The 27,892-nt window shown below is 44.2% G+C and overlaps 1 protein-coding gene across 1 annotated transcript in view; it reads right to left on the bottom strand.

The window, feature by feature from the left end:
• Positions 1-21,477, bottom strand: part of HIF1A (hypoxia inducible factor 1 subunit alpha) — a 35,241-nt gene extending 13,764 nt beyond the window's left edge. The window contains exons 1-6 of the mRNA XM_082317517.1: positions 21,260-21,477; positions 6,200-6,390; positions 5,125-5,270; positions 4,938-5,022; positions 2,009-2,121; positions 692-894 (exon numbers count right to left, since the gene is read on the bottom strand). Coding sequence (XP_082173643.1) covers positions 692-894; positions 2,009-2,121; positions 4,938-5,022; positions 5,125-5,270; positions 6,200-6,390; positions 21,260-21,294 — 773 coding nt within the window. The 5' untranslated portion in view covers positions 21,295-21,477. The remainder of the gene's footprint in view (positions 1-691; positions 895-2,008; positions 2,122-4,937; positions 5,023-5,124; positions 5,271-6,199; positions 6,391-21,259) is intronic.
• Positions 21,478-27,892: the final 6,415 nt, after the last annotated feature.

Here is a 27,892-nt window from a genome sequence, read left to right as displayed (position 1 = left end):
AAAAAACCCCAGACAAACCAACCAACCAACCCCAAACAACAAAAAACCTCAGGCCGATGATCTCCTTCACTTCTGTTTTTCAAATCTGTCATGCTAAGTTTCCAGAGGATAGTAAGAGCAGTCTTATGTATTTGACCACATTCATGATTTATACCAGAACACAAAATCTCATTTTCAACAGCAGATGTATTGTATTAAAAGTACAGTTGACCTTTTAGGGTTTTTTGGACTAGAGAAAGCAGATGCTGATCTCCTGAGGAAGGGAGAGGGGGGGAAGTGGTGGCAATAAAACACATCTGATAAGTATTACACACACACTCTTTCCAGTCACCAAAATGTACAACCATCTTTGACACACCTAAAATTCTTCCTGTTTTTCAAGCGTCCAGACATATCTTCTCATTTCAGTTTAATTGCTGCCACTAAAGACCAGTTTGAATAGGCAGTTAACTGTAGGCAAAGGATTTATTCCAAAGTAATAGCCCTGCACTTTCCTTAGATTTAAAAATCTGGCTTTTAAATAAGACAACCTCATCAGTTAGTAAAAGCCAAAGCATCCCAGGAATGATTCCATTGCACAGATGGATCAAGTTAACACGTAAGACTAAATAAATGTATAAGGCCAACATTAGCCAACATGTACCAACCCTGCAAATCCTTCAAATGAATTTAAGTACAAAATATATATTACCTTTCATCACAATAGGAAAATTTCATATCGAGACTGTGACGACTGAGAAACGTTTTACTGTCCAAGGGGACCTCAATGTTTGATGGATGAGGAATAGGTTCACAGATCAACACCAGACATGTCATGGAAGGCTTTTTGTAGCCACAGGTAGTTTGATTGCTGCATGTGTCATATACGCGAATGTGTCCAGTGCAGTGCAGTACCTACGGGAAAGTTGCATTTTAAAAAGAGACCAGGTTCTTGTCTGTCAGACAACACAATCGTATTTCCATTAGCACACCCGGAGCGAAGTCCTTCCCCTCCCCACCCCTCGATGCGATAGCAACAACAGAAAGGCAGTAGTGCTTTTTCAAGAGGATGGCTACAGGAGAGCAGCAGCTCTCCTCATGCTACGCAGACTGCGATGAGTACACAGGCTGCCAACTGTTTCCTCTTGGGGACTGGCTGAAGCAACACTAGACATTTCTGTGAACTGTTCTTTGAAAGTTACATTAATGACGACACTGATAAGCAATTGCCTCAGCAAAAGGTATCTTACTATTTAAATTTGAAAGTTATGGTAATAGTAGCAACCTCCATTTTAGATCTTCTGCAGAAGTGATAGATCAAATATAGTCTTCAAGAGAAAAGAAGTTTTGCATTTTGTAGTTTGTTTGTTTTTGGGTTTTTTTGGTTTTTTTTTTTTTTTTAACCATTCTGAAGTAGAACTTGTTCACAGACAGCAGCAAAGAAAGAAGTTGTTTGATCCAGAATAACTGAATTTAGGTTATAAAAGAGAATTGTGAGCCATAATACCACTCGATACAGTAAAAGGTTACTTTTTGTCCAGAGGGGAAAACGCATTCACTGCAGAAAGTTATCAGGCTGGGCTCTTTTTGTTCCAACTGTTACAAAAGGGATAGCCAGCAGCTTCGGAAAGAATGGTATTGAAGTCCTTCAGAGAGACCTCAACTGTCCCACTCACAGTGTCAAATCAAAAGAAATCGGGTATCAGCGTAAGTGGTGTCAAGTATTTTTTTCTCAGAGGAGAAGGCTTTATGCAAACACATTTAGTAATTATAATTTCTAGCAAGTAAATGACCTCTAATTTAAAATGGAGAATTCATTAAAGTTTTGAAAAACTCATTTTAAAACATTGTTTCAGTTACCTCCATGATGTATTCAGCATTAAAATTCAGCATATTGAAGCACAATCATTTAATTAGTTACTTAGTGAAACTCAAGCTCGTTACATGAAGTAAAAATTTTGAAATATAGTGTTATGACATCTGAAGAGGAAGCTGCCAAACTACATAAATATTTCTCTGCATTAGTTACCTTCCACGTAGCAGACTTTATATTCACTGTTCTTCCCCTGCTAGTCAGTGTACACTTCATTCTGAGAAAAAAGCTGCGCTCCGTGTTTTGCTCTTTGCCCTTTTTCACAGGACCTAGCAAAATCAAATAGTAAACCAATTCTTAAGCTCTTGGATCATCTTCCAAAGGCATCAAAAAAAAAAAAAAACCACAAAAAAACATGTTATAGAACTCTACAACTAGGGGAAGACCTAACAGCACTTTCGATAGTAACACTTTTCAGAATGAGTTTTACTGTGAGGCAGGCAAAAAACTGAAGTTTCAATGTTTTAAGATCAGTATTGTATTTGTAGCCAACTCCACACTCCCAGATTTCAGCAAAAAGGGGTGGGGAGAAAGAGAGACTGATTGAAAATGTAATATATTTTAAAATTGTGACAGAGGACAAGAAAAGCATGTGCAGAATGAGAAGTACTCTTGAGTTGGTTTCCATTGAAATGCATCAGTAACTCACTGCTAGGAAGGTTCAAATCAAACACATTTTCTGCCCACAGCTCTTCAGGACTGCAGTATTTTAAGTTTTTCAATTCAGAATTAACAACTCTGCTGTTTACATGCATCTGAATATTTCCACAGTGATTTACACTCAGAGTAAACAAGAACCAAGTTTTTAAACACGTTATTAGCATTCGGGGGGGAGGAATGTCAAGAAATCCTAATACAAATTAATATTAGCAGCACTAATTTTTTAGCCTTACTTGGTAACAGCAGGCTTTAAGTTTTTGCCTTTACAGGGGAGAACCTTTCAGAGTTGATTACTAGCTAGGCTATTCTGGGCAAAGAAAATGCAAACTGATCCTATCAGGAGAGCTGCAAGCAGCTTGCTGTGCGTGGAAGAAGGAAATAAAGCACCTAGGATAAGGAGCAGTGGAAGAGCGAGTTTGCTGAGGCGTGCTAAGGAGCGAGGACCAAATCATGGCAGAGGGTGGAAGTTCAGAACATGTGAGCTTACTTCCGATACAAGTTCATACAATAATTTGCTCTCATCCTCCATAGACAATAGCAGCCATGAAATTCTTCATGGTGGCTTGCACTGCAACTACTAGTTTGACAAAATTAATTAGAAAAACTTTAAAGCTCCTATGCTGCATTGTCTATTGCTTCTAGCAGAGGCAAAGACTAACAGGGACAAGCCTACTTTATGCCACATCAAAATATCCACAATAAATATTCCTTTGCACGGGAAAGAAAAAAAAGCAGAGTTCAGAGAAGCAGCCAAAACTTACTTAATTCAGTATGTTTTTAAAAGAGTTAAACCAATCTAGAAATTCATAGTTGAAGATCACGCAACGTTATTGTTAACCAAGTCCTGATGCTTACGGCTCTGCTTTAAGAAGCAACTGTAAAAGACAGAGCAACTTTCAAGTCTGATTCAGCATCGGGCATTATTTTTAAAATCGCCAGCTTTGAAAGTTCAAAAAGCAACTTCACAAAATCAGAATGCAGTTCAGTTTCTGCCAATCACATTTATATTCATTTGCATCTGTGCAATCCCAAAAGGGAGTATTTAATACTCAATTCAAAACCAAAATAATTCAACTGATGTAAGAGCTGCAGTAGAATGCAACCTGGGAATATTAATAAATATAAAAATGTACTATTATTACTGTAATTTAAACTTTTGTCTGCCAATTTCATTTGCGAAACAGATTTTGTAATAATGCTTTCCAGACATCTTATTCCAGTCTGGTCAATTTAGACATGCTAGAGTTGGTTTGCATGAAACTCAGTAATATGACATTTTTAAGAATAAGCTTTTGCAACACGACCAGTTTTTACACTGCCTTAGTGAAGTTGTTTCCCCACTCACCCACCCCCAGGTGCATTATTGTATTCCAAAGCAGAGGGGGAAGTCTAATCTAGCCTTAGAAATATACTTCAATACCAAGGGCAGACAAGTTTAGAAAATGCTTACAAAATCCAAGTCAGGGCCCTTAATGCTATGATATCTTATCAGGTCTCTTCCACTGAATTAAATAGAATGACAACATAAAAGACTTCTGATTTGCAGTGCTACACGAAAGCAGAGGTCAGGCTTGGTAATTTATCACTATCTAGATTCAGAGTCCATATAACCCTTGCTTGATGAAACAGGAATTAGAGAGGTCAGATTTTAGGCTTCTAACAACTGAGTAAAGCAGATTTGTTTGGAGGCATACAGGCTGCCAAGCCTTTATAGTCATTAACAAACCTTTAGAAGACATAAAAGCAGTAATTCATGGGCATTTGTTAAATTCAAAAGCATACAGAATATGTGAACATGGTGTTCTACTCCCTCAGATGGAGAAGAGAAGAGTCAGAAATCTGTGAAAAGATACCAATTTCATGCACCAAATAAAAGGTGCAGAGAAGCATCAATCCCAAAGCCCTTTTTGGGGCTGTCCAAGTATTCCCCCCTTAGTTTTTCCGTGTCCTAAACAGAGTATCTTTTTTGTGTCTTAAGCGTACCACCACAGATTTCTGGGAGAAAGCATTTGCTTTGAAGTTGTCCTGTAAAGGCAAGCCCAGACCAAGACAAATGCACCAATTTAACTGCTCCATATCCTTCTATAGCAATCACTTAAGATCATTCTCATTCAACCCACCTCTAATTTTATTCCTCTAGGCATGCTAATTCTTTCCACCCTCAATAATTCCATTTCAGTCATTAATTTTGTTTTCGATTAAGGAGTACTAATGAAGTCTCATCTCTCCTACAGTTAGGATATTGCCTAAACATTCTGGTTATTTCTGTTGTTAGTATCTCTGAACAAGGTTTATTTTCAGATTTAAGCAGCAAAACATACTAGTTTGTTCTCTCAACACCTTTTTCTGGCAGATATCCAACTGTACTAATGCCAACAGGAACTATCCATAAGTAAATTAAATCGATTTTTTTCTTTCTTCTCACCATTTCTGTGTGTAAGCATTTCTCTCAGCTCTTCGTGGTCACATGGATGAGTGAAATCAAATACACTGTGCCCCGTCAACTCAAACTGCAAAAAATAAAGAGTTATATGGGTGTCTAACTTTACACATACAAAAATGGAACAACTTTTTCAGATTTGAAACAGTCTTAGGAAATGATAGTATTTCACCTGAGTGAGTCCCATACACTTGTTCACGTTTTCAGACGTGTAAATCATGTCCCCATCTTCAGACAGAACCATGACAAATCCATCAAGAGCTTTCAAGTAGAAACAGTTCAGTTCCTTCTCCATTTTGGCTTCTGTCTCCAGCTCACCTACAAGCAGCCACACATTTTCATTTAAGCAAACATCAGCCATTCTTCACTTACCATCAGGAATGATTTCTGGCACCAGTCAATCTTGCAGGAGTATTCAAAACCAGTATAATTCACTTATCCAAGTCATCAATTAAATTCTTCAAGCTCCAGTAGCGGTATCACAAATCACAGAAAATCAGAGCGAGGTTAAACCTCTGTGTTTTTATGCATAAACCAACAAACCTTAAGGAAAAAGTCTACATAGCATTTATTTCAAAAAGGCATTACAAACATTTGTCGGGGCTTCCTGGGAGGCATTTCAGCGTATGGCTACCAAAGTTACTCCTCCGTATGGTATAGGTAGGCACGCGTGAGTACAAGTAACCAGTACAGCATCCATGGCATGCTATACAGACACTGGTTCATAAGCTAGCTCAGATACTCCTGTAGTTGCATGGGAAGGTGTACTGTAGAGACAGACTCAGCTAACTTCACCTTCAGTGGAGTACAAATTACAAAAAAATTCCTTGCAGTTTATATTAAGGAGAAACACCTACAGTTAGCTAAGCCAGCATTGAACCAACCACCTACACTTTAGTAAAGCACAGCTGTAGCAACCAACTCCAGGGGAAAAAAAGAGGATTAAATGAAAGAAATTAACTTTGGGAGAAGGGTCAAATAGCTGAGACTGAAAATGGCACTATGGCTGGGATGAGCCAACTGGGATAATCAGAACAGAAAGGGAAAAACAAAGTCCACTGAATAGTGGCCATATTTTTTCCTGTGCCATCACCAATAGCCTATTTCTACTGTAAGGTCTTCCACTTTTCCATAGAAAGGATGCAACTATTAATGTATTTATTTAACTGCTGATAGGCTTGAGAAGTAGCTTCTTCCCCAATCTACCTCCAGCCCCTCTTCCAGCTTCTGCCGGGTTATTCACTTACCAGCATCTAGCAGCTTTCTCATGCGCAAGTAGCTGATGGTCAGTCTCATAATGGACGCCTTGTCCAGGTGTGCGCTCACGGTGTGCGGCAGGGGCAGCTGATGAGCAAGCTCGTAGAACACTTCCGATTCCTTGCTCCTTCGGCACCGGGCTGCATCTCTTGACTTCTCTTTTCTGCGTTCCGAGCTAATCCTGTATAAACAAAGTTTGGGGTTAATATAAGAAACAGACTTCTCTGTGCAAGTTAAATTTGAGGCTAAGCTGCCCAGTAGCCAATTAACCAGTTATCAAAGGTGAATAATTTAAAACCTCAGTTTAAAAGTGTAAATATAATTCTGTGTATAGAGTTCTGCCACGGTTGGGCTCTGCCAGAACTAAATTCAAACCCAGAGTCTTCCAACAAGATCAGTTCTCCAGACATCTATGTACTCAGAACAGTTCCTGAAGTGCTTATCTCGTACCTTGACTGCCGCCTCTCTAGCCTCCAAATCCTGTTTGCTTCCTCTCTCCTAACCCCTTAAGTCCATTCAGAATACTGCAGCGTAAGTTATCTCCAGCTTGATGCTCGAGTAGTATCGTGTACACTCTCCAAGTTCTTCCCTTTTTACCACCCTCACAAAGCCCACCTAACAGGTCAGATAAGCAAGGATACTGATTTAGCATACAGTGTCCTGCTTTTCAAGCGATCCAAGAAGTCCCTTTCCCAGCTCTCTTTCTGCAGCATAGTCCCTTCCATAGTCTCCCCTACACTGGAAAACTCCAGCTGTTCAGAAGTTGCCTCATTCTCCTTCCATTGCCTCTGTTAGACTCGCCTCCCCCAGGATGCATGAAGGACAGGTCACTAAGAGCAAGCACCAAAAGAACTGATACTCTCCATCAGTCGGTAACACGGATAATTCCCCCTTTTTCCAGTACCCACGCTGGTTCACACTTGTCTCGTGCATCTGTCATATGAGTTTTGAACTAAGCATTTTGAGATGGGAGCTCCAAATTTTTCTTACATTTGAATAAGAACTCAATGCTGTCGTGGTTCCTGAGGAAATTATGCCACTGCAGTTAAACGTGCCTTTATTTTTAAATGGACGATACAAAAGCATATGGTATTATTGTCCATTTTTCTTTTTCTACATTTATGTCTTCCGAAGGCACCCTAGCTTCATTTTGCATACACCTGAGATACAAAAGGCAGTTGCACTCATCTGTAGGATCCCCTTTTTATCACTGACTAACATGAAAGTTGTAAAGTAAATATATGCCTGTAAACACTGCTATTATAATTCAAAGTTGCATGCCTTGTAATGTTATCATAAAGAGATTAAGTGTCATTAGTTGAAAAAGACAGAAAATAAACCACTGCATTATTTACTACCAACAGTTTTGGAATTACTTTTTTCAAATTTCACTAGACCCAAAAGTCACATACTACCACTGCCAAATTCACATTGCTAAGTCTGTGGATCTGTGAAAAAACACGTTTTTAATTAGCACACACCTTGTGAGAGGTTCCACAAATGATAGAGGAGAGCTTTTCACAAGCTGATACTGCCTGGGAAATATCAAACCAGATTCAAAGTAAGCAGCCAAATACATACCTAAAAGAACACATTTTCAGTCCTTTACCTGAAGTGCTACCCACAATAGCCAAAAAACTTCATTTTTTCCAACTTCATAAAACTGTGGGGCATCCCCATCCATCCCCACTCCCACCATCCTCTCCTCCTACCCCCTGCCACTGCCAGCAGAAGAATACACTAGAAGCTTGATTTTCAGAATCCTAAGTTTTATAAGAGCTAAGAATAGGATTATGTTCTCTCCTTTGGTGGCAAAATCAGGCTACTAGGTCACAGAAACACTATTTCTATGTAATGAGAAACATTAATAAATTAACATAATACTAACGGAGATCTCTGGAAAACTAACTTATGCGTATTATAGTAGTAAAAAATTCCAAATACATAATAGTTCTATCTGTTTCTGTGAATATAAGCTTGTGTTCCTCAGAAGAGTAGCCTAAAATATCTGATAATACTTCCCATCTTGCAGATTTTTTCACATTCAATTTCCCTGTGACAACCGACATTCCTGCTCTAGTCATGGATACCTCGGTCTGAGAAGCTTGAGACTCCTGACATACAGGTATATCCAGAAACAGCCATTATGAGAAGTCTGACCTTTAACAATACTGAAAAAATATTTTAGCTATATAACCTGATGGATTAAACATTTCTTACTGTGAAGACAGGCCTCAAGTACCTTTTCTCTTGGTGGAAACTAAGGGTGGAGGTGAAAAACCATCTGGATTCTCTTTGTCCTCTTTCTTGGACCACAGACTCCACTGACAAAGGTAAAACAAGTAATTATGCTGCCTTAGACAGCTTCACCTTTATACCTCTGATTTTTCTTTTTTAGCTACTCATTCAAGATCCCTTCACCTGCAGAAATTTTCTTCTACAATAGAAACCCAAGGGAGAATTACTGGAAGTAATTGGTTTCCATCTGCCTAGATGCCTGCAGTTTTGTCACTTCTTCCTTTTCAACGGCAGACACTCTTTTAAGTTAAAAACCCCACACTTTGGCAATAATGCTGTGCACTTCAAGTAAGAGATGAAAATAAATGCTAACCTCACAAGTTGCAATTTCAGCCCTTTCCCTTGTATTTTCTTTCTGAAAGATTAATGTTCATGAAAATATTCCAGCTAGTTTCTAGATTTTTGCCTGGTTTTAGCACACTTAGCAGCAGACTTAAACATAAACAGTCAAAACTTCTCACAACCATTGAATTATTAATTACCGACTGAAATGCTGCTCAAATCAAGCTCATAGCACCTCCGTTAAAAATTAAACCTGGAGTAAGAGAATCAAGTACTGCCTGCTGGAGCGGTGACTGACTTTGCGATGAGCAAAACTCAAGGAAAAGTGGGATGTTGATACAAACCGGTGCTGTCTGAGCATTAGTCTCCTCTCTCTCTTACTAGGTATTTCCTTTCTAGAAAGGCTACTACTGTAGATACATATTTAAACTGTACAGCACAACAGTTTGCTATTTTTAGCCGCTGTTTAAAACTAAGCTGTAACCAATCTGAGTAAAACCCAGCAATTTAAATAGGAAGATTAACTACCAGCTTCAAAGAGCATTTCTTTAATGGATCAAATTAATGGGGAAAAGGTCTTTCACAAATGAGGTTTAATTACCAAGTGAAGTCAGAGTTGCCTCAACATGGGATGCCACCAAATTAAAAAAAAAAAGGGGGGGGCAAAAAAAATTAAAATCCTTTACTGTTGCAACTACTCTAAGCTTTGTTACTTAGAGTTGCATAAAGTAAATGAAAAAATACAATCAGCATGTGTGGCTGCCCACAAATTTCTGTGTAGCCAATTAAAGGATGTTGAATTCACTCCGAAGTGAGCTCTCTCTCAGCATAGGGGGAAAAAAAAAAAAAGAGGAACTCAAGGAAGAGGACTTTGAACAGCGAGATGTGAACTACAAAATCAGCTCAAATGAATCGTATCATTTAAGAGACATTTTCAGAACTGCCCATGTGTAAAACTCATGGTCCTCACAACAGAAATACCATACTGTAGAAACAACAGGAACCCAAGCTCCATTTAAAACAAACCCCAAACGTAAGAGCTGTATTGCAACTTTCTGCTATCAGTCTTGTACCAAAAAAAAAAAAAAACCCACCTAAAGACTCAGAAGAAAATCTCAGCTGAAGAGTGGATTATACATGCAATGAAAATATCAGAAAAGCCGGTGCCAGACAGGAAATTGCATGCATTTTCAGGTATGATGTTTCCTGCGCAATTTCGGTGCCAGGCATTCATTTCCATTTTTTATTTCTGCCACCAGAATACAGAAGCAGAGAGCAATCAAAAGCAGATTATGCATCACAGCTCACAGAAAGCAGTGTTTCACTGACAGTTTTAAACCCAATACTAGGCACTTTTTATACCTAAGAGATCTTTACATGCAATAGTTGAATAAACATCTGAGTTCCAAAAGATACTTGAGTTAGAGACCCAGAGCAAAAAGGTATTTCACCACCAGGATTCACTGCAGCTGAACCGAGAGCTCGGCTGAAGGATATTACCCAGGCTCCCGCTCACTGCCTCAAATCAAAAAGGCTTTAAAATACAGCAAGGTGAATATAAACAAAGTTTTACAGGTAGCAAGAATTGACCCAACAGCCTTCAGAACAAAGCACGCCAGCAGCAATCCCATGCGCACCAGTTACAGATGTTAACACGGCCTCTCTACTCGAATGTGCAACTCCTGTCATTATGGTCATATGAACCATTTGTGCCAGAGTGTCTCAAACAATATATTGTTCCCCGTACCATCCCAAAGACCCCTCTGCCCACCACTGCATATTTCTGCAAGTGATTCCCCAATTGTCTAAATACAGCCCACAGTTTTCATCTCCTGGAGTGTAAAATTAATCAACGGCCCCATTTAAAGCTGACTTGTTCCTGCTTATTTACTACCAGCAAACAAGACCAAAAAGAACCCTGGAAAATATGATCAGTAACCGAAAAATTTCAATTAAAAATAGCTAGATTAAAAATGGTCAATGGACAGATCTTAGAACATGTAGCATGTCAACTTTGTCTCCTTCTAGATTTTTAAATCAATGGCCATTGTTAAAGAAAATCTTACATTGTGTACACAATATTACATTAACACAAGAAATCAGGGGTTTTCCTGTACATTGCTTTACCGCCGCTATCTATTTTCTAGCCTTTCTCCCATTCTAACTTACTATTTCTCTAATCAGGTAGATTTTGCCCTGTAGGTGTTTTCAATTCCCATGTAAAATAGCTATTGTGCATGTATTTATTAATCCAGGCTCATCTTTCTTGATCCAGGTTTTGAGAACATTCTAAAAAAATCCCAAGCATCTTCTGATAGCAATTCACATTTTTCTCTTTAGAATTGTTTTCTACAATTGAGTGGCTTTGTATTTATCATGGTATCTGTTCTTAAACAGTTTCACAGAAGTATACCATGTGGAAACAATATAATCCAAATGAATAACGTGCCTCAAATCTGGTAACATCTCATTACTGAACTTTAACTAGTTTTCAGTTCTGCCATTAATTCCTATCATTTGCCAGGACAAGATTCACACTCAATACTTCCATGTTAGATACAACCTCTGCTCAGACTGTAAAACTAGTATGGGAAACACCTGGCTTAGAAATGGAGTCACAAAGGCCACATCCACTACAACAGCTTCAATTTTTCTTCATTACACAAAAAAGAGATGCAGCTATTACATTACACATTAACAGTGTATGTCATCGTGATGGCATTGGAACTTAGAAAGTAGACCTGTAGGTGGCCTCATATTTAGCTTTTAAGGTTGAACTCATTCCTGCGGTTGGTACAAAACTTGGTCGTCTTTTCATGCCTAGCCTAAACCAGATATTTCTGCCAGCACAGCTGTATGGGACAGAGGTGCAACTCCCAGTTTGCAGCCATACCCCAGCAGAACACCCTAACGCTGGTATCGTCACACCAGCGTAACTAGCTGTGTTCATGCGGACCGTCTGGAAAGCTCAACCCTAGGCACGGCCATGCCAACCGCTCTCACCTACCGCACAAGCGCACACCAAGAAAACACCAACCAGATGCGAGCTCACTTAAAAGGCGCAGACTGCCAACGAGTGTGTTCCAACAGAGCTCTACTCTTTTGACTGCGCTGAATATGCAGCCATTCATTTTTCTTCACTGTTTGTTAGTTCTTTATTTTGTCCAGAGCTGCTAGCCACAATACTTACGAAGTTATTCTTCCATGGAAAGAAGTCCCAGGCAAGCCCAGCACTTAACAGAGAGAAACTACAACAGTGTAACTCAACTTCCCTAGAGACAGCTTCATATGAAAAATGGGTTTATAACGTAAGAGAAAACTGCTCAAATCCAGTTATTTAAATATATGGTGAACTAATGATGCAAGTATTCTTCCAAAGAAAAACAAAAACAACTCCCCCACCCCACCCCCCCGCCAAAAAAGCCCCTCATCTTCTACCTAGCATAGATGGAGAATATGCCAGTTAGCCCCCTTATGCCCTTAGAAATACTTTCTAATTGAAGTTGATCAACTAGTGGTGACAGAGCCGCAGTGTTAACACTATCAACTCTTGAGACAGACCCGCACAAAGTTTGCCCAGAGTCGCAGGCAGACCCGAAAGCCGCATTCCTTCTCGCCTCCCAGCCCAGTAAGATCCTCGCTGGCCTGACCAGCGGCCCAGACTGTTCATCGCTCAGCAGGCAAACAATAAAGTAGGTTACAAGTAAGGGCGACTGGGCCTACTACAGTCACTCTTGCGGGGGAGCCCCAGTCTTTGCTGTTTAAAGACGAGAAAAGCCAGGCAATGGGGTGGGGAGGAAAGGGGCCAGAGGACCAGCTTCATCTCGTGTGCCAGCTTATGGGGCTACTCGTTTCTGGTAACCAAACACTCCTCCCAGTGGTGGGGGAAAAGACATTTCAGACAGAGCTCTCGCTTATTGCAAAGTCTGAATTTTCAGTTGAATAGGCAGGCTTTCCAGGAACTGTAATATATTTGCAAATTCACCATAAGTTTTATTTCTTTCAAATTGGTTGGAGAAGCGCTTCTTCCTTCTATAGCTCCATTACAGAATTAGTGCAATCTCTCAGCTACCAGTTCACAATGAACTCGGGGTTACAGCTTTGCCTCTTCTTGCTTTGACATAATTTTCTTTTTAAGTATTATTACTTTTGCCATTACGGCCAATTTTATTTAGCAATTCTCCTTATATTACAGTCTGTGTAGAGAGCTCTTGTGAGGAAAATGCCAAACAAACAAAAAAAACCCCCATACCCGTATCTCATGTGTAATCACAAGCATGTGAGTTTCTAGAAGAAAGTCTTGCTCATTATGAATTAATGAACATGACAGCCCAGTAATCCAACTCAGGAAAAGAAATCAGAAATTCCTTACATACATTAAGAAAGATTTAAAAAGAGATTTAACTGCAGAAACTAGCATAATACCCAAGCAGAGACAACACCTCTGTATGTAAACTATTAAAATTCATTCCTTTGTATATTACCTTCTAACACAGCAATTTAAACCATTTTCTTTACACGAGGGTAGTTACAGGCATTTACCATAACTTGACTACCACCAAAAAAACCCTGACTGAAAAAACCCTAACAAATTACGAGAGCAAGCAGGCCGTTCAGACTGAATTAGCTACAGCAGCACAAATGTTCTGAGTGAACACTGAAACCCACTGCCGTTTGCAAAATGATAGTGGGGAGAGGCAGCAAGAAGAGAGTCCACTGAGCTACGCGTTAACTTACAAAGTCAAGTCTTGATAATAAGACCATGAAGTCTATATAAACAGCCATTTTACAGACAGGTAAATTATGGCACATAAGAGCCAGCAGCAGAGCCTGAAACTCCTGAAACCGGCACAGGACCACACTGCCAAGATTATCCGTCACCTGGATTTGGCCCTGAACTGACCTGAAACCCCAACCACCTCCCCGCTTAGAAAGTGTGAGTAAGAAGCTAAAAGTTTCCAAAATTAGTATTTCTAATTCAGAACGTGGTGAAGTGATTCTGCTGTGTCTTACTACACAATGCAACCCACTGATATTTCACCTTTGCGTAGCAATTTACTGGTTTAAAATAACTACATGGCATACAGTGGTTGTTTGTAAGAAAATTCTGATTTTTTTTCAACTAGGTTATTTGGCTTTTTCCTTGAATACAGCTTTTTTTTTTTCTTTTAATTAGCTGTGCTCTGCCCTTCAGGATGAAAGATACATAGTAGTTAAATTGGTTTATTATTACAGAAAACCTACAGCTGTTCAAAAGAGAGATCCGGACATGGGCTCACAGAACTTAGCCACTAAGTGCTCCCCTCCCTTCAGCCCTCCTGCTTTTGCTTCTACCAAGCTCACAAAAAAGATGCAAAACACATCCCTGAGATATGTCAGGCTCTCAGTTAACTATGTTTTAGCTACAAACTGGTCTATCTTCAGACAGATGCACTCTTGATAAAGTAACTAATTTTAGTGTAAATCATGGCTTTAAAATATACAATTTACTTTATGTCATTGCATTCAGGTTTTCCAGACTGGAAGCTGGACATTTTCTCTCATTGCTTCCACCCAAGTTCTCGTCTCTTCACCTCACATTCCTCAACTGCTTTCAGTTAACAGGGTATTTCATGATCAAAGATTTTAAGAACAAAAAAACCCCACACAGAACAGAAGTAAGAGATATAAAATTTTATTTTTCTGTATGAATAAAGAACAAGCAGATCCACTGAGCAGTCAAGAAAAACACTCACAACAATAGCTAGGACAAAGAGCCTGCAGCAATGTCAGCTGAACATCCAGCAGACTCAACGGGGTGCAAGGAAAAAACCCTTTCTGAAGAACTGAGCACCAAATGCTCCCATCCCCACCTAAACCACGTAGAGCTTCTCATTTCTTTAGCTTCGCTAATAGAGGCTGCAGCCTTTATATTTGATGTGGATTACTTCCAGTCTTCTGTTCCTTGAAGCATATTCCCATCTCTTCCAATGGATGTGAGCAGGGGGCAAACGTAAGGAGGTGAGCCTCTAGTGGCTCCCCTTCCAGCATAACAGACCGTTTACTATTCTCACTTGCGAGCAGCATGAAATAACTTCACAAAAACGGGAGCCTTGGCCTCAAATTCTTTCACTTCTTGAAATGCAAGAATTTTCATAAAGTAGCACCAATCTGGTTTTGGTTTAGGATTGACAGTGAAACAACTCATTCTGGTAAACAAAATGGGTCATCTTTTTCAGGGAACACTTCCAGGATTATTACAAATTGATGTGAAAAGGTTATTTAATAAAGTTACTTGGTAAAACCTTCCACTGTTGAAAATATAATAGCACAGCTCAGTGCTGCTGATTCAGTTTCCATAATTCCTGAACTTTAGGCTCTATTTTATTGTAGTGAGTTACAAGATCTGTTGTAACATTTTTCCTCCAAACGCTTAACAAGCATTCATTCACACCACACCAAACTAAACAGAAGCTGCACAGTGCCTCTCCTAACACACAAAAAGTTCATTATTGGATATCTTTATGAAACAACTAATGGATCATCTTGAAGCACCAGTTCTTAGGTGCCAGCAGAGCCATTTCAAACATCTGGGTACTAAAATATCTCAAGGTTTTAAACGTTGTACAAGCCCCAGTATTATCGGGCTTCAACAGAAGGAAATGACAGATCATGCATACGATGAAACTCCTCTTTATCAGTGCACTTACTCTGAGATCTTGGACCAAACCCCCAGGCTGGTACGAACAGGCGTAGCTTCAATGAACCTGTGCTAATTTACATCAACCGAGGCTATAGCTCCACATCAAAGAACCCTCAAGTGTTCGTCACCTACATAAACTGTATTTAAAAATTATACACATGCTGGCATGTATTCACTTGATTTCATGTTCATGTTTCTAATAATTTCAGAACTTAATTTTCATAGACTTTTATTTTAAGCTAAATAGCAGAGATCTCAGTAGCGGAAAACCTTAAGAGCCTTCATATCCAATGGTAATTTGGACACTTGTATCTTTCCTGAATTTTCAGTCAGTAGTTAAGGTAAAAAGGCTCACCTCCCCTCCTCGGCCAATTTTGTAGTTCCCAATGTCATAAAACCCCCAAGAATCTTCCATTTTGGAGCAGTACTCAGTGGAAAACTCAGATTCTCCTGCATACTCCTCCGCCTGCTCTAATACAAAGGGGGTTTCTCAAAAGAGGCTCAAAATGCTCAAACTTTCTCGAATTCAAAAGAGAAAGGGCTGTTATAACATGAAAAGATGATTAAGGTCCAAGTTCTTTCCATGCGTTACCTAGGTGCTTTTTTTTGAGGCATGTGAACACCTGCCTATATAACTGTGTATGTGAAGATAAAAGGAGCATTTGAGCTGATGACTTGTAATCTGGAACATTCCTTCCTTTTGGACATCAGCTTACTAGAAACGTGTTACTGCGCCTTCTTGCTAAGGTTCTTGCAAGATTTGTTTTTGTTTTGAAGCTGTTTTTTAAAGAACACATCTTGTAATCGGATCGGTATTTGCATCTCCTTGAAAGAGCAGTATCATCAGGAAAATCTAGATGCTCTCCTATACTGAACTTCCCCCCGGGTTTACTTAACAATGCATACTCTACAATCATACAAGAATTATTTTGTTGGCATATCATAACACCAAGCTCTTCAAGAATAAATTGAGATAGTAATGCCAAAGTCTCCTCTGCAGTACAAAAAAAAAGAATCCTCAAAAATCAGTGGTTTCTGTCATTCGATGTCCTCTTTAATACCAAAAATCTCACACAAGCCTACTTGAAATCCAGCCTTCTAACATAAATTGGTGCAATACTACTATTGAACAACATGAGCATGCTCAAGAATCCACTGTGTTACACAGGCTCAGCAAGAGTCTTCAAGGCTTTCAGGTCAGAAGCACACCAAAGTGAACACGCAAACTCCTAAGAACCTCAGAAGGGTTTGTACACAGCAACGCTGCTGACATTTACTAGTGTTATTAATATTGATTGACTATTTTTTTTTTCCACTTCACCATCAGCAATCAGAGTCCTAGAAACAGCCTTATAAACTCCAGGCATTACAGTTCAAGGATAGGGAGGAACAAAGATCTACGGTTGCTTTCACAATGTGCAGAGGAGGAAGCAAGCACCTATAAGTAAATGCATGTTGTTACGCTGCTGACTGAAGCCTACACATGCTAGCAGGACGGTCTTCTCTGGCCTCTCTTCTGGTGGCAGTAGAAACACAGCATGCAACTGTCCTTCTCAGCTTCTCCAGGCTTACAAAAGACATACTTCAGCATGATCTTAGCCTAACCTAAATGAGCCCTTGATGGACATTTCTGAGAACAGAGAAATCAACCAGAAAATGGGGATGGCAATTAAATGAGGGACTAAGATAGATTATCCACTTCACACCTCCACCTTTAAACCAATAGTTGACTTAATTGCCAGACTTAAGTTGCTGATAACAGTATGCAGCCACATTTGTGTCGTCCCCGTCCCCCCCCCCCCCCCAATGCTCCAGGATGTGCCTTCAGAAATGCCAGATAGGGAAGGCAGAGTTGCTAAAAAAGCTTGGAAGTACTTGAAATAAAAACCTCTTACTGTCTCACCACCCTGTTACAGACCACCTGACAACCTGGACCATCAGATCATATCTACACTAGATCTCTCTGCTAAGTGTGAGCCAGTCTTTGGTATTTCAGGCATGCCAACCAAGAGACCCTGACTGCGGACTGGAGACACTAGATTTTAAAAGGGCAAAGCAAGTATGACTGTAAAGAAAACCCAGAAAAATCTTGCCACTGCTTCCATCAACATACTCCCAAATACTCAGACCTTCACTGATAAAAGGAAACTAAAGCACCAACAGTGCAAAATTATGGAAAATGCCTGCAGTAGGCAAATCCTCCACAGCTATTCTTCCCTGATTTTCAGTGCCTTGATAATAAGGAGGAAGGGCAGTAGCACTACACCGTTGCCTTCATCTTTAGTGAGCACTGGAAAGTGACTTCTGATCACCTTCGTTGAAGGAATTCAAAACTGTTGCATGTTTGAGGAAAGGGCGAAGAACAGACTACACAGGCACTACCAACCAGGTAAGCCCTATGGCAAGGCAAACAATCCAGAAAAATCCAGAAAGCAGTCAAAACACCCTTCTATAAGCCAGAAACCACTCTGCCCTCCCTGTACCTGCGGGGAGGCTCTACAGGAGATTTACCAAAAGATTTCTCTTCTTACAACAGTAGAGAGGTACAGTTAGAGTATATACAAAAGGGTTTTGTATTCGCTTTTGACTCCAGTAATGGAGGCTCAGTTCCACCGGCATTGAAAGAAATTAACAGACAAAAAGCAATGGCACACACGATCCTAAAGATCTGACACAGGTTTAAGATAAACCGGCAGTAGCCAGTGCCCCTCACAGCCAGCGGCACAGGACCCGGGCCACTCAAACAGATTTTGGAGCTGGACCTCAGTGGCAGAGATCCAGACGCAAAACCCTGGTCTTTCCAATCACCCTCTTAGACACTAGATGTTAAGTTTCAAGTCCCAACTCTGAGAAACTGAAACGCTGAAGTTTTTCTGCAAGACACTCAAGTCAGGATGTTCAATCCCACTGTTTTATACCATCTTAAGACTCAGACTGAGCACTCAAGAAATCACTTTTTTAAATCCTTACGCTTCTCATTTTTATTTAGCACCCATACCATTAAAAAGTATATATTTTATGCTACAAGTAAGGACAAAAACAATCCAAGGTTCATTTTTCTAGTGTAAGCAGCAAGCCACTACCAAAGTAACCAGTAAGCCTAAATGGCTCGTTTACTTAAAATGGTGCAAGAATTACTCTGCTAATAGTGAAGTGTCACACCACAGACCTGGGGAAAAACTTTTCATAGCATCAGCCATCTGCACACTAGAGTATGTTAAAGGAATACTGAGAAAAATCATTTTGAATCAAATCAAAGTCAATAAGCAAACAAAGCTCCCAGCAACACTGTTCTACCCACTCTATGCACTGAGATAAACTCGCTCCTTGTAGCACATGGGGGAAAACCCAGGAGCACATGAAAATGATAGAACTACTGAAGAACAGCTAAAACCCACCTAACTCAATACCTAATCACGTTGCTGATACTTGGTTTCTTATGGAATCTTGACCCCTGTATGTATATGAGAAGCTCAGGACTACATCAAAGAATGGATTCAACAGACCAGTAAAGGAATCCCAGGTACTGTTGTGACTAAATTTCACTTATGTAAGACCGAGATACACACTTGGTCAAATTCCATGATTTTTGCATCTCACAGCACATAATTAAGCTAACAACAAGCTTCACTTTAACTATCAAGAGCTGAACACTATCCAAATACAAGCACAGGGAGGGACAAGGAATAAAAGGATCTTAACACATGCCAAAGTTGATGTGCACTTATATATACAATCAGCCAAAGGTTTATCACCAAAGAACAGGACTGGAAGGTCTTCTCCCTTAAAGGTACTCTGAACATGGACACCATCAAACCTAAACCCTTCTAAAACAACCCAGGTTCTTGAGAAACACTTGAGATTTTCAATAAGTTCTCTGGTGAGCTCATATCCTTCCTTTTTTGCTTGGCCATCTTTGCTCAACTGCACATTCACAGCCCCCAGGACGAGCATACCACAGATACAGCTTTATGTTTTCGATTAAAATGTGCCCTACAACAGAAGTAATCTGAATATTCCTTACTGTTTTATCAGAAACATTCCCAACTTTGAACTCGGTCTACAGGAAACAGAAAACAACAAATTCTCTTTCTTAAGCCCTGCCTTTAGGAAGGAAGGATAAGCTTTGCATATTGATTCTTACATTCTGAAGAAAGCAGATTACATCCAGGGTAAGGAAATTGCAAAAAGAAGTACCCAAGTGCAATAGAATGGTAAGTTAAAAAAAAAAAAAAGAAATGCTCGGGGGGGGGGAGAACAAAACCAAACAAAACCAAAAACCAGCAACAGAGAACAACTCAAGCCTCAAACCCCCTTTCTAGACCTGCCACTAAATTAGGGCAGCAGAGCAAAGCACAGAACAATCATTTCTGTTGCAACATTTTCTCCCAGGCTTCTCAATAGCCATTAGCCTTGAGTAGCAAAATCGCAGGTTACGGAGCCGGTGGCAGCCCCAGGTGCCCACCGCACGGCTTTCGCGGGGCCAAGAGCCGCTTCTCCCCCACCGCACCCCCTGCACCGCCCCAGCAGCCCCAAATTCTCACCCCGACGGTCCCGGCCCGGGGGCCAAGCGCTCCCTCTGCTCGCCAGCCCCGCACAAAGCTCACCATCCATTTTAAAAGCCAGCCAGTCTCCTTTCCAACCCAACTTACACGCTTTAATACTTATTGCGTTTAACCTACTCGGATGACCCTTTGATACAAGGGCAGAGAAAATCCATCTTCTAAAACAAAACAAAACAAAAAAAGGTATCGGTATCAATATAAACAAACGGCGCCTTCTGCAGATGGCGATTACGGCAATTAATCCCTCCACAAAGCGCGCCGGTGGAGCACCAAGGCAGGAATCCGGTCACCCAAATACTCCCAACTCCCTAACTTCACCACGTAACAAAGGCTTTTAAGGCTTTTATTTCCCCCTCCTAATTTGAGCTAACAACCCTTGGTGAATTATTCATACTCCTCAACTCACATTGTCCAGCCGCCATCCCCCCCCCCACCCCCCCCCCCGGGTTTTCAGGGTGGTTTTTCTTTTTTTTTTTTTTTTTTTTTTAAGCTTAATATTTCCAGACTCCAAAACGGCCCGGTTCCGCACAAAACCCGAGCACCTCAGGCTCGGCGGCCGCCTGGAATACCGCACCACCGGTGCCTACCCACCCGTTTCCAGAGCAAAGGCAGCCCCCGGCCGGCCCCCGCGGGCGGCCGCGCAGGGCGCACCCCGGCACCGCTGCGGCTCGGCCGAGGCCGGGCGCTCTCCCGGCCCCGGTTCCCCTCACGGCCTCCGCCGACCCCCCTCGGCCCCGCCGCCCGCCCCGCTCGTCTCGCTTCGGGCGCGCAGGCCGCCCGGGAACGACGGCTGATGGCGCGGGCCCCACGCACGGCCCCGCGGGGAGAAAACACGCCAGGCGCTCCCACCCGAGGGCCGGGCCGGGCCGGCGGGACAGCTCCCGCCGCGGGAGAGGCGCCGCACCGCACCGAGCCCCCCCCCGCCCGGCTGCGGGGCCCCGGCCCGCTCCCCCCGCCGACAAAATGGCGACGTGGACGGCGGGGAGGAGGAGGAGGAGGAATGAAAGAGCGAAGCGCTCCGCGGGCCGGGGGAGCGCGGGGAGGGAAGGGGGGGGGGGGGGGGACGGGAAGGGGGCGGCGGTAACAAAGCGGGGGGCGGCGGGGTGCCCGGCGCCGGGGGAGGCGGCGGGGAAGCGGCCCCCGGGCCGGGCGGCGAGCGGGCGGCGCGGTCCGAGCCCCCGGCACGGCGGGGCGGGCAGCTCGGGAGGCCGCGGCGTCGGTACCTCTTCTTGTCGGTGACGCCGCCGGGGCTCTCCATGGCGGCGGCTCGGCTTCTCCTCCCGCCGGTTCCCTGGATGCGAGGCGGGCGGCTCCAATGGCCGCCACGGGGCGCGGGGGAGATGGCGGCGCGGCCGGGAAGGGGCCGGGTCTGAGGGCCGCGTGGGCTCAGAGCATCGGGGCAGGCTGCGGGGAGGTGCGGGCGGCGACGGGCGCAGCGGCGGCGGTGGGCGGCGCGGGGCCGGGCGCGGAGGCGGAGGAGGCGGCGGCGGGGGCGGGCGCGGCCGGCCCGGGCCCCGCGCTGCGCCAGTGAGGAGCGGCGGCGCGGCCCGGCCCCTCGGCCGGCGGGGTCAGCTGAGCGCTCAGCTGCGAGGGGGCCGGCGCCTCACGTGTGGGGCTGTGTGCGGGGCGGGACCGCCGCCGCCGGCCCCGGCACCCCCGCACCCCGGGCCGGGCACCCCCCGCGCCCCGGCCCCGGCACCCCCCGCGCACCCCGGAGAGCGGCCGGCAGCGGGGGGGGGAGCTCGCCCCGACCGGGGTCCCCCGCTTCCACGCCACGCAACGAAGTGCGGGTCGTTAAAACATCGCCAGAAGGCAGACCGCCGCCCCGGGAGCCCGCCGGCAGGGCTGCGCCTTTACGGGCGTATCGCGTATTTTTATTATTTTTCTTGTAAGGAACTCTTTTCCCAATGCTGGACTCCTTTCTCCTTCCCAAAGGTTTCGTAGTCCCAAAACCAGGACATTTCCAGTTAAAGAGTTCAAAACCTCACATTAATTAAAGGGAATAGACGACTGCATCGCCGGGCGATAACACACACATAATTAAGCGCATTTCGAGCAAGTCTGACAACTTCAAACGCCCCGGCGCCGGGAGGCAGAGCCGGGAGGCTGGATGGGGGCTGCGCGCAGGCACCGCGCCCCCGCTGCCTTCCCTCCCAGCCGGGCAGGCCCGAACCCCGCCGGCCAAGCGCCGGTTCGGGTTCGCGGGCTCTCCGCCGGCAGCACCGCGGTCTCCGCGTCCCGGTCCCTCGCCGTGTCCCGGTCCCTCGCCGTGCCCCGGGGGCGGCCGGCGGCCGGGCGGCGCTAGGACCAGCGCGGCCCCGCAGCGGCGTTGCCCCGCGCTGCCCCTGCTCCACCCGCGCCGCCGGGGGGCGCCAGGGAGCAGCGGGGGGCGGCGGGCCGGGGCCCCTCACGGCGGGAGCGGGCCTCGCCCCGCAGCCCCAAACGTCCCCTGCGAGGGCGGCGTTGGGCGCCCGAGGGCTCTGAGGTCTCCTGCGAACCTTGGCTGGCCCTGGAGGGGCTGTAGAGGGGACAGGGCCCGTGCCGGCCCGGGCCTAACCGGCAGGCCTGGCACTGGTCACGCAGACGCTCATGAGTGGCCCCTGGGATCGGGAGCCAGGCCGGAGCCGTGGGAGCGCAGAGAGAGGAAAATTGGGGCCAGAGCCCACGTATTTAAAATTAAAGGCTGCACAGTGGACTTTGCTAGGTAGTCATGCGTGTCTGAGCGCCGTGGGGAGGCGGGAAAGGTGCAGCCCCAGGTGGAGGGACTCCACAGAGCTCCGCGGTTCCTTACGTCTTGTAGCCTTCCTCCAGCCAGGGCTTTAAGTGATCTTGCGGAGCTGAACCTTACGAGACTGCTGGATTCGCAGCTCAGAGGTAATGACACCTTTAAAAAAAGCAGCTTTGGCAGGCATAAGTAACATCCTTGCGCTGCTGTGTGCCCATGTGATGTTGTAAGGAACACCTGCAGGGCAAAGTGGTGTCATTTCAGTACTGCACCTTTCTGACACTTCTGCAGTGGGTTCCGAACTTCCAGGTAATGAGCGGTCATTTTTGCATACAACCCATGGGTGTTTTGGTTTTTTGTTTTTTTGGTTTTTTTTAATTTCTGTTGAAGAAAAAGCAGCGACCGTGACATTTAATAGAAATCACAAGGAGTTTCCGTATGAAATGAATTGCTTTTGCCCACAGCAGTCAGACATACAGAAGATTCACAGGTGCTATAGACTCCTTTTATTTCTTTAGGGTTTCTCATCCAAACACAGACAAAGCCTAGCTTTACTTAGCTTATGAGATGTGACAACACGACAGCCCATGGCAGTGTGGCTGTGGACTACTGATATTGCTGTACTTTACTTACTCGAGAGGAGAAATAATCAAAGTGAGACTTAAACTCAGGTCTCCTGCATAAGTACCAACAAGCCCCACGCAAGAACTCATGGGCAGCTTCATCTTTCAAAATGAGGTATAGGCAGTTTAAACATAGGGACAAATTCAGTCATGCATGGCAGCCATGCACTATTTTAGTACAGTCACAGAGTCACTGTAACAGCCCCTAAGGAACTTCCCTGGTAAAATGGGGGGATCTCCTGGCAGGTGCAGAAATGACATACCCGGCTGAGCGCCACCTTCCCCACCAGAGCCCCTGCCACAGGGAACGCGTCGGGAGAGTTTCAGCAGTGAAGTGGTGCTACCAGAGGTACTTCCCGTGCCGTAGAGGAGGCTGGTGCCACCCGGAGCAGCCATTGCAGCTTCTCTAATCTGAGCGTGAGGATGAAGAGGTTCCTGGTGAGCCAGCCAGACTCAGAAGTGAAAGCCTCTTCTGCACTTTGACTGCCGTCTCGGTGCTCACACTCCCTTCAAAGACCAAGTAGCACCGATATGGTCCAGACCGGGGACTGCCTCGCTGTAATGCTACAGAACCTGGCTTATCCTACCCAGTAAGCTCTTATTTTCAATCCTACAGCTGTCACTCCTTTGAATGACAATTTTGGTGCCCATAAGCACCTTAGGATCCACTTGTGCACCTTTATTACCATTACCCAAATTCACATACCGTGCAATGCATCAAAAGGGTTCCTCGTTGAGTATTCTCACACTAGGTGCTGATCATTTTAAATCATTCAGGCACAAAGGCTCGAGGTGTGTTAGCAATCCCTGATTAAAACACAGCAGAAAAATCTCGATCTACAAATTACTAGCACTGCTCAAGTTAATTGTCCAAAGATGTCAGACTTCCCAGCATGAATTGGCTGAGGAGCTGTGAGTAAGTAAGTGTTGTGGTCTCCTCACTAGACACATTTCTCTCATGCCAAGCATGCTTACCCCAAGCTCATAATAAAGAATACTGCATCAAAACCCAGCCGTGTTTCAGGAGCATGTTAGTGGAAACTTGTTCAGCGATTAAGCATTTCATACTATAGCAGCTCTAGAGAGATGTTAAGCAAACTCTCTTCCCCCAACATCCTCCCCCTTATTAAACTTTTGCGTCACTCCACTAAAATTCTGCATATACACCTTCTTTCCCGCTTTGCCAGTGGCTGATAACAGAAACTTATTACAGTATATAATGCCTTAGTCACTTTTCTTGACCTTTATAGCTGTGCTAAGTTCATTCTCCAACTTACGTTAAGAGAACTTCCTGAATAACATAGTGTTTGCATATGACTAATTAGGGCAAATGCACAAGCTGATGAGTCAGCAAACGGCTTGGTGAGGACAGTGGCAGGGATTCAGCAGCAGCACAAATCAACGTGAAGATGGGAGATATGCTCCTGTCTGTGGCTTCAGATCCGTCTGCCGATGGGTCAGATCTCACCATGATGGGCTCCGTATGCATTAACTCTGAGGACCCAAACGCATCCCTGTCAATATTGATTGGCAAAACTTCTGCTGACTTCAGTGGGAAGAAGATCGGGGGCTTAATTTTCTCAGGCATCTTCCCTCTGAAGAACACTTCCCATTTCTGAGCATAGCCTTACCAGGTGGGGAGTGTTAAAGAGAAGTAAGGACTCCCTCCATTTATCTTGCTGGAGCTGGCAACTCACATCACCTGGGAAGTCACCCGACAGCAGCACTGGCTTCCTGGGTTTTCGCTTCGTAGTACAGCCCCTTACATTTAGGGAATTCATTGATTCAGTAAATAGGCACAGTGCTATAAGGAAGGGCACGTACTAATCTATGGATATATGTGACTAGAAAACCTCCCTTACCCACGGCACCCCTGTGGGAGCATTTACTCGAAAGAGAAGTGCCACAAGGTTTCTAGGGCTGTGCAGACCCGTGGCTCTGCTACACAGGCTGCCAACGATCTGATGCTCATTACTGCGACTTACTGTGCTTAAAGAACCTGAGATCTCTGGCGGTCAACTCATTTCACAATAGAAAAGTGAATTGAAATTTGAATCAAATTCAAACCAAACCATTGGTAGTGAAAGCCTGATGCTGCTGTTTCTCAAATACGAAACATTGTCTGAAACAAGAGTACGTGATGGGAGACACAATCTCTCTTTGGCGACTGTTATTTCCACTGGTCTTTTCTAACCTTAGCGCTTCTCCTCTCCTTCTTGTGCCAGGATCTTACTTATTTTTCTTTTCGCATTTGCACAATCCGCATTTTTTAAACTATGACCACCTCTTGAAGCCTGCTTGACTCAGTGCACATTTAGGCATTTGGAAATACTCTCTTGACTGTGATTTCTGCACAGAGACGTACACCAATGTGGGTAAGAAATTCTGCAGTATAATAAAAGCACTATGTCCAATTCAGTGTAATTAGATTTAGGGGAAGGATTTTCTACCCATGAAAGGAATTTACCAGATGAAAGCATAAGGCAAGCAGGCACTCAGCAGGCTACGCTGTACAATTTCACCAGTTGGCTGCATCCTGCCAACCCCAGGCCACTCCTGAGCAGATATTGCCAATTGTACGGTGGTTTTCCTGATGTGGACAAAAAGCAGGATGGAATTTTAAAATTGTCCTTACAGAAAAGATGGGTTTGTGGTCAAAGCCCTGAATGAAGACTCGGGGAGCTGAGGTTCGGTTCCAGGCTTCCTGTGGGACGTTACACAAATCACTTGGAGAAAGGCTTTCGGATTTCAGTGCTGCAATCTTTTGCCACAGTGCCGAGTGGAGGAGTTCACTGCGTGCCGGGAGCAGAGTCCGGCTCCCCATGCCATCCACTGGGAGATTTGGGACCTGCGCAGGAGCCTCAGAAACCAGCTGAGGAGGGAACAACTGAGATAACCACAACGGGAACACACAAAAAAAAGGAGTGCTGCTTGGACCCATGGCCTTGCCGAGGCCAGGTCCAGTTTTTGGCCTTCAAGATATTTCTCTGTGCTCAGGATCCTCGGCTGGTAACTCTGCCCTGCAGCTAGGCACAGCAATGGGGCTTGGACAGAGTAGCCAAAGTCTGGGGGGCAAAGCACTGTCTTGGAGGTCAGAGATGCCTGTCCAGCCTCTGTCCTGTCCAGCTCAGTTTGGGTTTGGTTCCCACGTGGGTGAAGCCTCGCTTCTCTCCTCTGGGAGCTGTTTCCCTTTAGCCCCTAAACTGCTGTGTAGAGAGAGGTGCTTGGGGACATGGGGGAGCTGGGTTTAAATCCTTACTCCAAATCAGGCACAAGAGAGGTTTGGGCACAAATGTGCCCCACTCACCATTTGGAGGGTGCAGGGGTGCCTAAACAGCGGGTTTGGTGCTCCTCAGCTCAGTCCTGAGCACACTTGAGCACACCAAGCACTGTTTTCATGGCCATCGGTCTTACAGTGTAAGATGGAGACACAAACGCTTCCTTCCCCCCGCCTTGCCTCCGCTCACGCGCTCCGAGCACAACCTTCTCGCGAGGCCGCAGCGACCAGCGCAGCACGGTCTGTCATCACACCGCTGAGCTGGACACCGGCTGGTTTTGCTTGTGACCAGCAAAGTGTTTTTAACCTACATCTCTGGAGCCAGCAAGACACTCCCAATATGCCAATCAGCCCGTAACACCTCATACCTACCAGGCTAGTTTTACTTTCTTCTTTGCCCAGCTTCCCTTTTGAAGGTACTATAAACACAAGTGAAATGCTTTGAGGACACGTAAGGGAAACCAGACGAGCAGTCAGCAGATGCAGTGTGAACTGCGCGACAGTCTCTGCATAAGTTACAACCTAGAGCAGAGGGAAAATGCGTTTCTCAGAAGGAGACGTGGTTTCAATTTCATGCAGATTTCTGACTCCTACAGCTAGTTATGATCCGCAGGAACGTTCTGAAAGAGGTTTCTTTTTGCTTTTTTTTTTGATCCTTTTCATCCCTTCTACCAAGCCCTTTGTTATTTTACAGCCTGGACCGCAAGTTTCTCACGCAGAGCAAGAAAGATTCAGAAAGAAATCAAAAGATGAAACTGAATGGGCTTCCCTTGTAATTAAAATGTAAAGGGGACCAAACTATTTTACCTGATCCAAAATTGAGAACTGTTTAAAATTCTGGGGTTTTTCCTGTTTTGGCATTAAAACACACTTTCTTTCCAATGATACAGTTTCTTAAGTGTTTCTACTTAGCATTTCCCCAACTTGGATCTAGCTAAAACACAAAGGGCTTGAGGTTTTATTTGTTTGTTTGTTTGTTATCCCGCAACATGTTAGAAAATGCAGTGCAAGCTTTAATGACTATGTCTGTTTTAACATGCCTTTCAGAGGACTGTAGGCATTTATGGGGGAATGAGGTAATTAATATATTACTTAGGCATGCAAAGACAAGTTGGAAGCAGCTGTCTTTCTTCTCTTGATATGGCAACACAATTGTTAAAACAATGGCTTCTTATATCTTTATTTTTCCTCTCTGTGTTCACAGACCACTCCAGTCGCTTGTTTAAGTCAA

This window comes from Platalea leucorodia (assembly GCF_965183815.1).
Source record: "Platalea leucorodia genome assembly, chromosome: 7".
Taxonomy (NCBI): domain Eukaryota; kingdom Metazoa; phylum Chordata; class Aves; order Pelecaniformes; family Threskiornithidae; genus Platalea; species Platalea leucorodia.
The sequence above is the reverse complement of the archived record's forward strand: the minus strand, read 5'-3'. Positions and strand labels throughout refer to the sequence as shown.